The sequence below is a fragment of the Petaurus breviceps genome, unplaced genomic scaffold, assembly GCF_028583685.1.
Source record: "Petaurus breviceps papuanus isolate PSGF00001 unplaced genomic scaffold, PetGlider_PUasm1.0 523, whole genome shotgun sequence".
Lineage (NCBI taxonomy): Eukaryota > Metazoa > Chordata > Mammalia > Diprotodontia > Petauridae > Petaurus > Petaurus breviceps.
The window spans coordinates 253283-266761 of NW_027186356.1; the positions used below are offsets into that span (position 1 = coordinate 253283).

Sequence of the window (13479 nt, forward strand, 5' to 3'; positions counted from 1 at the left end):
TCTGGTTTTGGGACTCAGTCTTTTGGTATCTTAATAAATTTTCTAGTTTATTTCCTCATATGGCAAACATGACGTATTTTCTAATGGATAATTATATCAGCATATTCGTAATCTCTATAGGCATTGTGAATATGGCATTGCTGATACACCCACCAAGCCCCAGATGGGCCCAGGAAACTCCTAAAAGGGTCCCAAGAACAGAGCACTGGACCCGGCTACCTCAAGTCCTGGAACGAGTACACTTTGGAAACTAATCTGCTCCATAGTGGACCAGAAGCTAGTTACGGTAACCACGCCCCACCTCTCAGGTCCTCCTTTTCCCAGCCTAAGCTACTTTAGCCTCAGGCACTGAAGTCCCCTCCCCCCCATCTTTCTGGCCTTAGTGTGACTTTGAGAAGGGGTCCATTAACAGAGACACAGAGGGAACTGGACTAGATCATTGCCCCAGATCATTTCACAGTTCTGTGTTCCAAGGTTACTCTCTGATCTAATATTCGACTGTTGTGTGATTTGGGGTCCTGACCACTAGAATAGGGCTCTTTAAGCCCCAACTCCTATAAATATATGGGAATCTTCCTCTACCTCCTCCTTGGCCCCTTGGGTAGGACTGGAATCTGGGGATGGATCTGATGCTGGAACTTTTCCAGCTACCGGTGTAGGATGATAGCAGCAGATTAATCCCCCAACCCATGACATTCCAAGCCAGTTGGTGGTGGAGGGAGGTTTGTGAGATAGTGAAGAGAGGACAGGGAATAAAAATTACCATGGGCAGCAAGAAGTACAACTCTTTCCAAAAAGAGCCCTACCAGGAGCTAGGAGGGGAATTCCCTTTATCTCACTGGGCATTCATTTCTTCATCTACAATAGGGGCAATGAGATGCAGATTTTCGATTTCTGAATGCTAAGGATTCTATCCGGAGGAGGACACGAGGATCTCTAAGCGCTAAAGTTCTATCTGGAGGAGGGGGACCCGAGGATCTCTCTAAGCGCCAAGGGTTCTATCCGGAGAAATGGAGCCCGGAGGTCCTTACCTGTAGCCAGGTAGTACTTTTTGATACCGGAGACCTCCTCCAGTTTCCCCAGGACATCGGTGACAATGTTTTTCTGCTCCAGAAACCTCTGGAAGCGCTGCCTCAAGCTACCCATGGCTCCCGGGACCGAGGGGGGAGTAGAGGGGACGGAGGATGACTGGGCCCGGGTCCGAGGGGCGACCTCCAGGGCTCCCCCGCTGCTCTGCAGCGGTGCTGGTGGCGTCTCCCTCTCCAGGCTCCCAGGACCTCCAGTCCTCCGGTCCCTCGGTCCCTCCCCTTCCTTCCCTCCCACCTCGTGGTCCTGCAACTGCTGGGGCGACTTGCATCCGCCCCCTGGATATAGGATTGGACGGGAAATCGAGGTGGGGCCTCAGTCGGCCCAGCCTGCCCACACTGGCCAATGAGAGCGCGAAAAGGACAAAGGAGGCGGGACCTTTCTCCCAACCCGCTCCTGCCCCTGGTCGTTCGGAAAAGCCACCCACCTGTGAGCTAGGCGGGAGAGAGAAGAGGGGGCGGGGCCTGGGAGAGAACTGAGACACCGAGGAGACAGGTATGAGAAAGGGTAGGGGAGACCAGGGGAGGCCAGGAGGGGTCGGGGGAGACCAGGAGGGCAGTATCCTTTATTTCTCCGGCCGTCCTTCAAGGCCCACACCTGCCAGGTATCCTACCTGAGTTAACGTCCCTCCCACCCCCCCGGACCCCAGCCAGTCTGGGCTCCTCCCCTCTCCACCTCTTTCCTAACTAATCCTTGGGCCTCTAAACTCACTTCTCCCACCCCTCAAGCAGAAATACCTCAGTGGACCAGTCTCATGCTACCCCACATCCCCGGCCATTTTACATTCCAAGTTTTTCCTCCCTCTGAGATCCAGGAAGAAATCCCACCCAGTATTCTGCATACAGTAGGAGGTCAATAAATGTTTGGAAACGCTATGTGATGGTGATGGAAAGAGCCTTGAATTTAGAATCAAAAGACCCAGTTCATTCTTACATTCATTCAACAAATATTAAGTGCCTCTGTGTATGGGCGCAGTGCTTAGTCCTGGAGGCCAGGGACACTGAAATAAAAAGTACGCAATTCCTGCCCAGAGAAGCTTGTGTTCTAAAGTAGTAGAAGATACAACTGTGTGACCCTGGGCAAGTCACCTAACTTCCCTCGTTTCAATTTCTTCATTTGTAAAATTCAAATAATAATAGAACTACCTCATAGGGTTGTTGTGAAAACCAAATGAGATAACACATGCAAAGCTTCTTGCTAACTTTAAAATGCTCTGTAGTAAATATTAATTTTTGTCATCATTATTATAAAAATGATACAAGAAAGGGAGCGGTGCCCTATTTTATCAGGAAGTAAAATTCAATGGGAAGGTTGCCTAGCAGAATTGAGAGGGAAACGAAGCCCTTCATTGAAGAAAGGCAAAAATTCCGACAAGTAGAGATGGGGAGGAAATGCATTCCAGTTATGGGGGTGGGGGATGGGAGGGACTTGAGCCACCCAGGGAGATAGTAGCTCTTTGGGTTTGGGGAGACAATAGTACAGTTTAGCTGGAATATAGTGCTCCTAAAGAGGAGTAATAAAATGTAAAATGAATTTGGAAAGGTAGGTTGGAGGCAGATCGTGGAGAGTGAGGAATTTGTATATTAACCTATAGGCAACAGGGAACCACTGAAGGGTTTGGGTTGTTTGAGGTTTTTTGGGGGGGAGGGCAACGGGTTTAAGTGACTTGCTCAGGGTCACACAGCTAGCAAGTACTTGTCTGAGGCTGCATTTGAATTCATGTCCCCCTGAATTCAGGGCCAGTGCTCAATCCACAGAGCTACCTAGTTGCCCCCTGAAGGTTATGTTTAGCAAGGGAGTGACATGGTAAAATTTGAACCCTAGATAGATAATCTTGGCTTTGGTGTAAAAGATAAATTGAAGAAGGGAGAGAGGGCATGGAGATCAATTAGGAGTCTAGAAGTGATGAATCAATTAATGAATCAAAAGCATTTATTAAACATCTACTATATGCCAGGCAATGTGCCAGGGACATAAAGACACAAATAAAAATATGTACACATTATAAATCCAAAACCTTGCGGGGTAGGAGAGGAACCCCAGTTCCAAGGCGGAGAGAGAGTGGTTCTGGACATACCTCAGGTAGGAGGAAGGGCACAACCTGGATAGCCACAAATTAGCAAGCAAATAAGGCAGTTCAGCTGGTTTGAATTAGGGTGGGAGCCATCATGAAGACTGAGATGGAGAAGAATGTAGAGGACTTGGCAAATGATTAGGTGGAAACGTCAAATTCCAACTCTGCCTCCGGCTAAAAAAATCCCATGCTTACAGGAAGCCTTTCACCCCGGCCCTAAGTTCTGCCTTCCCTTTGGTGACCGTCTCCAGTTGATCCTGAATATGGCTTGTTGGTGTGAAGTTGTTTTCATGGTGTTTCCTCCCATTAGATCGTAAGCCCTGGGAGAAGAGTGTCACCCGCCAGCGCTTAGCACACAGTGTCTGGCGCGTGTTTGTGGACTGGCTGACTGACTAGCGAAGCAGCCTGTCTTTGGACAAGTCAGTTCAGTGCCCTTCTCCGTGCCTGTCTGCTCCTCTGTCAGTATTGCGTGGTGTACAGTAAAGCACGACAGAATCTCTGAGCAGTTGCTATTGAATGAATCGACTCAAATCCGAGGCAGCCCACAACTAGCTTCAGGCCAGCCTCTCTGCCACTAATTAAAAGCTAGCTAGAAAGACCTTCTGCGGTTTAGAGATCATGATCAGTGCAGGGGTGGGGGAACTACTTTTATTAAGGGGATTTGTTCTGTGAAGTTTGGATTCCGTTTAAGTGCGGCTCTTGAGGATGTAGAGGGCCTCGAGGCCGCAGGTTTCCTACCCCTGACCTAGTGCAACCTCTCATTACACAGTAAAGGACAAGGGAGAGTCAAAAGGGGGAACGACTGACCCAAGGTCACAGCGAAACGGGTAAAATCAGAACTCGACCCTGATTCTCCAGAATGAGGATGGGAGAGGAACCCTGGACTAGCCTAGACTCTAGGGACTAGAGAGGAGAAGGTCCTATTCCGTTCCCACTCACCTGGGGCATCCCTCCTCCTGTCAGTCCTCCCCCCCCCCCCAACTCCCTAGGGCACCGGACTCCATTTTCCTGCCCCACGCCCAGGCTGCAGTTCGGACGCCGCACAGCCCCCTGGGAATGAAGCCCCCCTGTGGGGCGGGGCAAAGGGGTTGCCATGGAGCCGGGAAGAGGCTTCCAGGGGGCGGGGGTTGCTTCGCTCTGGAGCCGGGGGGGCGGGGCTGCTCCATTCCTGCCAGGGGGTTGGGGTGGAAGGAGGGGGCATTTAAACACCGCCCCCTGGGGCCCTAGAGACAGTTTGTCTAGTGGGATGGGCTTCCCCAGGTCCCCGGCTACCTTGCGTCTCGGCTGGACCAGGCTGAGGTTCGTTCTGACCCTGGGCCTGACCTTGGTCCTAGCCCTGACCTTAACCCTGGTTCTAGTCTCCATCTCCCTAGAGGGGCCCAAACAGGAACCGGGAACGGGCCGGGGTCGCCAGGGCCACTTCTTCGTCCCCATCTATGTCAGCAGTTGGGCAGTGCTGCTGCCTGAGGGCAGCCAGGAGGCCGAGCGCTTGGCCCGCAAGTTCGGCTTTGTCAACTTGGGGCAGGTAGGACATCCGGGGAGCCTCTCTAGGGCTCTGGGTTCTGCCCAGGGCACGAATGCCACCCTCTTCACCACTCCCTGCGCTCAGGTTGTAGCTTCCCAATCACACTCCACCCCCACCCCCAGGCATAGTCTCCTCCCCTTCCCCCACCATTCAGTCCTGCCCTCTCCATACACACTCAGATCCTCTCGGGCTGCCCCCTTCCCCCAACACTGGCACAAACTCCTAACACCATTATACTTTCCTTCTCAGTAAACAGTTTATTAAGCCATGCAGCTCTGTGCAGGGCCCTAGCTATGCAACAAATGAATTTTTAAAAGGTACTGATTTAGGGGGATAAGATATACTCACTGGAGAAAAAAAAACAATCCCAGGCCTTGGATAATTTTGAGAGAGAAGATAAAATTGCTCACAAATCAATGGGATACTAGATAGCCACTTCTGAGAGAAGAGGAGCATCTGAGTGAGGATGCCTGTACCCTGCAGCAGAGTGGAGGGGAGTCAGGCTGCCTAGTTAGAGACAACTGTGATTGACAAAGGGACTGAGAATGCAGGGGCCGGAAGAGAGAAGGAATAGGTTGAGCTTGATTTTGAACAGATAGGATTTGAAGTAAGAGTGGGACACCCAGGTGGAGTTTGGAGCTCAGAAGAAAAACTTTGCTAGGAACTGGTGTCTCTGTTTGTACACTCTGCATTCCAGCTAAACTGGACTGCCAACTCTTCTGCCAAACCCACGGGCTATCTACTGTCTTCCTGAGTCTGTCTCCATAAACTTTAACCATTGGCAGCTATTCCACTATATTTTTTTTTTTGCTTTCGAACATTGTTATTTTTTAGTGTCTGATAATTCCCCTGTCCCTGTAAATATTTAACTTTTAATGTATCAGGCAGTCAAATTGCAAGTCTTAATATTAGCAATGGAACTAGGGCTGAAAGGGACCCAGTGCAAAATAAATTTTACAGAGGAAGAAACTGAGGCTCAGACAAGGATGTGGCTTACTTGATAGTAAACTTCAGAGATAAGAACTCGAACTCCAGAGCTAGTTCTCCTCCCATCTGCAGAGCTGTGAATTGAAAAATCTGTACCTCCTCCCCCTTGCCCTGGCAAGCTTTGCAACTTTAACCCTGCTGATGGTTGGAAATTATTCCTCTATGTGTTACCATCTACTGAGACTCCATTGTTAATACTAAGACTTTCAACCTGCCTGCCTGATAAATTAAAAGAGAAATATTTACAGGGATGGGAATTTTCTGGCACTAAAAAATAACAATGTATAAAAGGCAAAAAAAAAAAAAAAAAGATAAAGGAAGGCATGGAAGTGGTCCCAGTCACCAACGGTTAGGGCTTATGGAGAGAAGGGGGCCAAAGGTGGAGCCCTCAGGGATGCCTATGGTTAAGGGCAAAAGAAGACATGTGGAAACAAAGGAGGCCTTTCCATGAAGCCATATGGTGTGATGTGGAATTCTAGCTAGACCTTAAGAGTCAGGCCCATCAAATGTACCAGTCATGGCCTTGATGGGGAGGGTAGCTAGGTAAGCTATCTTTCCATCATTTAAAGACTTCCTCTTATGTTAGACTTTTTTCTCTTCTACTCACAGAAACCTGACTCTCCCCAGTAGGCACTGCACCTCTGGCTACATTCTCTAGGACTAAAAATGACTCTCATGTTCACTGATCCATTAGGTGGGGAGAGGTCAGCACTGCTGCTTCCAGAGCCTCCCTCACTCAGGAACCTCAGCCTCATCGATGTTCAGTCCACAAGTTTTTATTAAATCCTTCACATTACTAGCATAGAATAGCTGAGCATGTGGTACAAAGAAAGGTATAAACAATCTCTGCCCTTAAGAAGCTTACATTCTAATGGGAAGGACAACTTGGAAATAAATACGCAGTAGATTGTTGTTCAGTTGTGTCCAACTCTTTTGTGACCCCATTTGCAGTTTTCTTGGTAAAGGTATCAGAGTGGTTTGCCATTTCCTTCTGCAGTTCATTTTATAGATGAGGAACTGAGGCAAACAGGGTTAAGTGACTTGTCATACAACCAGCAAGTATCTGAGGCCAGATTTGAACTCAGAAAGATGAGTCTTCCTGACTCCAGACCTAGCTGCCCCACACAGTAGATAAAGCATATACAAAAATAGATTGAAAAGTATCTAGAAGGAGGGACTTGAACCTGCTTGAGGAAAGCTAAAGGATTCTAAAGAGTTGAGGTGAGAAGGGAAGGCCTTCCAGGCAGGGGACACAGCTAGTGCAAAGGTATAGAGAGGAGAAGGAGTTATGAGTCTAGCCTAGTATCTGGCACATAGGAGGCATTTAATAAAAACTTGTTGATTGATTGAGAAGCATCAAGTTGACCAGTCTGATTGGATGAAAGAGTTTGTGAAGAGGAGTAATATCTCTCCTTCTTTAATTGCTAAGCTCCTTGAGAAAGCTTTTTACAATCAGTGCCTCCTCTTCCTTTCTTCTCCCTGTCTTCCTAACTTTATGCAATTTGACTTCGACCTCATCATTTATCTGAAATTGCTATCACCAAAGTTACAAATGATCTCTTAACTGACAAATCTAATGGACTTTTTCTTGGTCCTCACCCTTCTTGATAGCTCTTCAGCCTTTGACAGTGTCTGTCACCCTCTTCTGGTTCTCCTCCTACTTATTTGACTGCTTTTCTCCATCTCCTTTGATGGATATTTGTGATAGACTCTGTCTTGGACCTTCTCTCTTTGTACTGTCCCTCTACCATGTACTTGTCAATCTCATAAATTCCCATGGATTGAGTTATCATCTCTATGCTTATGATTCCCAGATCTCTCTTAACATCTCTCTGCTGACCTCTAGTTTTGCATCTCCAGCTGCCCATTAGACTTCATGCCCCATAGACATCTGAATGTCCACATGTCCAAAACCCAAATTCATTACTGTCAAGGATTCCATTATCCTCCCAGTCATCCAGGCTGGAAATCTAGATATCATCCTTGATTCCTTACTCTTTCTCTCACATAACCCCAATATCCAATCTGTTACCAGACTCTTTTGATTCTACCTTTGTAACATCTCTTGTATATATAACCCTTCTGACTTTGCCACCACCCTGGTGCAGGCCCTCATCACTTCACTCCTGGACTGTTGTGATAGTTGCCTTCTGGTTGGTCTCCCTTTTTCAGTCTCTCCCCACTCCAGTTTGTCCTCCATTCAGCTATCAAAATGACCTTCCTAAAGTGCATATCTATGTCATACACCACCCTCTTCCCATTCAGTCCACTCCATTGGCTCCCTATTACTTCTAGGATCAAATAGGAACTCTTCTGGCTTTTAAAGCCCTTTATAACTTGGTGCTTTCACACCTTTCCAGTCTTGCTACATCTTACCCCACTTCAGATGCTCTGGGATCCATTGTTCATCCTAGCTGTTCCTCCAACAAGACTCTCCATCTCCAAGCTCCTAGCATTTTCACTGACTGTCCCTCAAGCTTAGGACTATATCAGTCTTCATCTTCACATCTTGGCTTTCTTCAAGTCAAGATTTCCCTAGTTCTTCTATTCCAGTGCCTTCCCTCTGAGACTCTTTCCAGCGTGTCCTCGATGTGTCTTGTTTGTCCATGGATGTTTGCCCATTGACCCCAGGAGACGGTGATCTCCTCTGATTACCTCTCTTTGTATCCCTAACACTCAGAACAGTGCCTGACACACAGCTAGCCCTTGGGGTTTTTTGGTGGTTATTCACATTTTGATACCTATTTTCTAATATAATTGGTTTATTTTGTCACCTTGTGGGTTTTCTTTTATTCATTTAAAAACATTATTCAGAGGAGTCTATCAGCTTCATGAAGACTATCAATGGGGTCTATGATGGGAGAAAAAAAAAAAGCTAAGAACCCCTGGACTAGAGGCTTCTGGGTAGGGAAGTAACATGGTAAAAACACATGCTTTTGTCATTTTGTCAGCCGTGTGGATGAATATGAGCTGTGCAGGTAATTGTGTGATGGAGGGAAGAGGAAGAGGGGAGAGATTTGAGGCAGAAAGATCTATTAGGAGGCTACTTCAATTGTCCAAGCAGGACGTAGTGAAAGCTGGGGTGGTGTTGTAAGTGGAGAAAATTTAGAAATAGATTTGAGAGATATTTGAATGTAAAATGGCTGAGACTTCACAGCTAATTGACTATTGGGGTGGGGTAAAGGAAAATGAAGGGTCAAGGATAACTGAGGTTGTAAACCCAGGAAGGAGAATGGTCTCTTCAACAGAAATAGGAAAATTAAGAAGATGAGTAGATTCTGGGGAAGAGATTATGGGTCCTCTTTCATACACTTTGAATTTGAGAGATTTGGATATCCATTTCAAAGCATCCAACAGGCAGGTGAAGGTGATGGACCTGCATTCAAGAGAAGCAGTGTGGGTTCTATAGAATCAGGAGAGATGATCATTGAACCTGTGGGAACTTGAAGAGGTCATGAAGTGAGAAGGTGTAGACACAGATACTCTGGATAAAACCTTTCAGAACATCCACAATTAGGGAGCAGGACACCCATGTCTTTATGGGTAATGGTTGAAGATGCTAAGAAGGGAAATACAGGCAGATAGGTAATAGGGGAAACAAAAGAGAACATTTTCTTGAAAACAGAGTATATTATATGAGGGGCAGCTAGGAGTAGCAGTGAATAGAGCACCGGCCCTGAAGTCAGGAGGACCTGAGTTCAAATCTGACCTCAGAAATTTGACACTAGCTGTGTGACCTTGGGCAAGTCCCTTAACCTTAATTGCTTCACCTCCCCCCGAAAGGAAGGAAGGAAGGAAGGAAGGAAGAAAGAAAGGAAAGAAGGAAAGAAGGAAGGAGGGAAGGAAGGAAGAAAGAAAGAAAACATAGTATCTGAGTAGAGCAAGTGATCAGCAGTGTCAATGGTTGAAAAGGATGAGGACTGAGGAAAAGATCTTGGGATCTGGCAATCTGTGGTAACTTTGGGGAGAGCACTTTCAGTTGAGTGATAAGGTTGGAAGCCAGATTACCCAAGGGTTGAGAAGAAGAGAGGAGGCAATGAATGTAGACAGCTTTCTCTAGGAGTTAGAGGAGAGCTTCAGGAAAGGATGGTAAGGTCTAGCAAGGGTGTTTTAAAGATGTAGAAAGCATGGACTTGTGTGTAGAAAGCAGGAAAGGAAGCAGTGGATATGATATGACATTTCCATATTCAAAGGAGGCCATAAAACATTTGAAATCATGAATTCACTATACACAACTTGTTCCTTTTAGTATATTTAAATTGAATATGGTAGTACCAATATTGCCTAGCTTGTCTGTGAACCCCTCCGAACCCCACTCTAGTCTTTTTTGTCTAATTTTTGTTCTTCTTTATTGTCATTCTTCTCCTCCTCCTCCTTCTTCCATCATTATCATTTCCCCTCACTCTCCTCACCCCAAATAAAAATCCTCCCTTGTAACCAAACTATAGTCAAGAAAAATAGATTTGAGCTAAGCCTATTATTCATCTTAACTATTACCTCCCCCATCCTTCAGGCCCTCCCCTTTACTCTAAGTTCAGTTTCCTCCCTTCCTACTCTTGACCAAAGAGTTAGAGTTTTCCCAGTACTCTTGAATCCCTGGACCTTTCCATGCCCATAACTTGCCCAACCTTAACTCTGGATTGCTCCCTCCATCTGCCTCCTCCACTTTTACTTCTGTACCGTTGAATGATACTGGAAGAAATGACTCAACCAGAGCTGACTGGGTCCACTAAAAATGTATTTTCTCTATAATCTCATCTAGGCCCTCATGGCTGCTGGGTAATCCTTTTAGTCTTTCCCAAACTGATTCATTTCTTAATTCCCCAAAGCTGCTCTTCTAAATCTTCTCTATCTCTTAAGTCTTTAACTCCAGCTCCTCCTTTCCCTCTCAGTAGAAGCACTTGAAACCTACTACTTAAACTTGTTTTTTCAGTTAACAATCTATTTTCTCTCCCCCCTGCCTCCCATTCCTCTTTCCTTCCAGGCTGGGGGGGAAGGAGAAAGGAAGAAAAACAAAAGCCTTTTAACAAATAGGCACAGCCAAGGAAAACAAATTTTAACATTTTTTAACATTTTAAAATTTTAACATTCCCAGGTTTCTATGAAACCATCCCTTTTATCAGTTCTTTTTTTTTTTTTTTTTGCTTTTTGGAGGGGTAATTGAGGTTAAATGACTTGCCCAAGATCACATGGCTAGTTTTGTGTTGTGTCTGAGGTCGGATTTGAACTCAGGTCCTCCTGATTCCAGGGCTGGTGCTATATTCACTGCACCACCTAGCCACCCCAATAAGTACATTCTTAATTTCTAGTTCTTTACCACCCCAAAAAAGAACTGTTAGAAAATTTTTGTATATATGAGTCCTTTTCCTCTTTCTTTGATTCCTCTTTGGGACATCGGACTAGTAGTATTATTTCTGAGCACTCCTACTTTATTATTGAGAAAACCCAGGCCATTTGCCATGAGCTCCCTCTTATCCCCCATTCCATTTCTCATCTTTTATCCTGCTTTGTCCCAGTCTCTTGCCAGAGGGGTGGTCCTTTTCCTTACTGGGAACAATTCCCTCTGTCTGTGCCTTGATCCCATCAGCTGCACACCTCCATCCCCACCCCAGTCAGTCAGCTGCCCTTCCAATCATTCCCTCTTTGTCTCTATTCTTCAATCAGTACCTAGGTCTTCATGATTTTTTTAATGAGGCTGATGGGGGATGGCAATAGGTTATACAGGAACTCTGATCCTTATCAAAGACCAGAATGCCTTCAATTCAGTCTGGAAAAGAATTCAGTAGGCCCAAGCAGACTTGGAATCAGAATTGTAAAAGTTTATTGTTACACTTTACAGCAGGAAAGGGTCCTTAGGGGACCTGCAAGTTTATTGTTAGGCTGTACAGAGGGCAAGAGTTCTTAGAGAACCTGTAAACTTAAAGATGAGGTAGGCATAGTTTTTAGGAGTCTAGGCAATTAATCAGATGTCAATTATGCTAACTAAGTGAGTAGGGGTGGGATTAGGGAAGGAGTTAAGGAGTGGTCATTGCTTAAAGGGACATACAATTTTGATGTCAACTATGAAGGCGTATGTGTATAATTGGCTAAAGAGTTAACCTATAGATAGTGCACTGAAGGATTCATGGGTCCAGCTGGCCCACTTTACTATGGGGAGATCACATTTGCCTAAGCTAAAATGTTTATAGATGTTTTAGTGAAGGATTCATAGGTGTAGCTTGTTATTGTTCCAAGCAGAGATAAACAATTCATGAGTTGTTGTTGGGCAGAGTGCTGGCAGGAGGAAGGGGCAGACTTAATGCTCTGAGGTTGGGGAGTGGGAAATGTGATTTTACAGACTGGTTTTACAAATTGATTTTACAAACTGATGTTACAAACATAGATCCCAAGCACCCCATCAAAGCCATTCCTTGCCTCATTTCTTACCTAGCTTTAATTACTGAATGGGTGTTGCATCAGTCAAACTGAGACCTGTTAAAGACCTTAGCTTGAGAAGGTCAAGGTCTTCCACTGCTTGGGGGCCATCTCCAGTTGTCCTGATCTATATGTTGCCACTGAACCCAGATGGGTCCAGAGAACAAAGTGAGGCTGGTGACTTTTCAGGTCCTGCCTCAGGGCATCACCTCCCTGATGTCAAGGTGCTTTTTGAGAAAGAAGGATGAAGAGCCACAGGGTATTTACGATCTCTCCTTTCTTTTCAAATGCTCATCTGTGTACTTATTTGTGTGCATATTTTCTCTCCCCTCACCCCAGTAGAGTATAAACCCTTAGAGGACAGAAAGACTATTTCCCATATTTTATTGGTACCCCCAGAGCCTAGCGTAGGCAGTATGACCTGTGGAAAGAACGATCGGATTGGGAGACTGAGGGCCTGGGTTTGAATCCTGATTTTGCTCCTTATGACCTTCCGGACCTTGGACAAGCCGTGACTCTTTGGGCCTTTGTTCCTCCTCTGTAAAAGGAGGCCTTTGGACTCTAAGGTTACTTCTAACTCTAAGTATGTGGTCTAAGTAGGCATTTAATAAATGCTCATTGGTTTGGATTGGACATAATCAGGAGCAAGGCACATAACTTCTCCAATGATTGAGTTTTCCCATCTGTAAAGTAAGAATAATTATAATAATAACTGACATATATAGCAATTGGGGGTTTGTTTAATTAAAAAAACACACACACAGACATACTTCAAATATACTTTCTTATTTGTTCCTCACAATGACCCTGGGAAATAAATACTATGGACAGAATAAGACCCATTTTACAGATGGGGAAACTGAGACTTGGAGAAGGGAAGTGACTAGTCCAAGCTCATTCAGTTAGGCGGTGTCGTAGGTTGAATTTGATCCCAGACCTCTCTTCACTCCAAGTTCAGCCCTTCTTTCACTATAAGATGCTGCTGTTTTATGATACTTTAGCCTTCCTGCTGGGGTTGTGTGCTCTGAAAACCTTCACATCCTACATATGTGAGTAGTTATGAGGAGAATTCCAGGAACACAGTATCTCAGAAACCCAGGGGAGGAGGAGAGAGAAGAGTGGTCCACAGTATCAAATTCCAAATAGAGATAGATGAAGGAGGCTGAGGTATAACAAAAGACATTGGATTCAGTGGTAATGAGGTCAGTAGTGACCTTGGATAGAGTTTTTTTCAATAGAGCAATGGCAAAGGAAGCCAAACTGCCAGCACTTGAGGCATGAGCCGGTATCAAGGAAGTGGGGGAGGCTGATGAAGAGAGGACGCACACAGCTGCCCCTGGGATCTGTGTGCAGACATGTCCGGGATCCAGCTCCAGCTGCCCCTGGGATCCAT

The 13479-nt window shown here is 45.7% G+C and overlaps 2 protein-coding genes across 2 annotated transcripts in view; one reads left to right on the top strand and one right to left on the bottom strand.

The window, feature by feature from the left end:
* Positions 1 to 2130, bottom strand: part of REEP6 (receptor accessory protein 6) — a 20111-nt gene extending 17981 nt beyond the window's left edge. The window contains exon 1 of the mRNA XM_069101988.1: positions 1032 to 2130. Within this exon, the coding sequence (XP_068958089.1) occupies positions 1032 to 1146 (115 nt within the window). The 5' untranslated portion in view covers positions 1147 to 2130. The remainder of the gene's footprint in view (positions 1 to 1031) is intronic.
* The window catches only part of PCSK4 (proprotein convertase subtilisin/kexin type 4), a 36614-nt gene continuing 24319 nt past the window's right edge, over positions 1185 to 13479 (top strand). Inside the window, exons 1-2 of the mRNA XM_069101957.1 lie at positions 1185 to 1515; positions 4519 to 4685. Of these exons, the coding sequence (XP_068958058.1) occupies positions 1185 to 1515; positions 4519 to 4685 (498 nt within the window). The remainder of the gene's footprint in view (positions 1516 to 4518; positions 4686 to 13479) is intronic.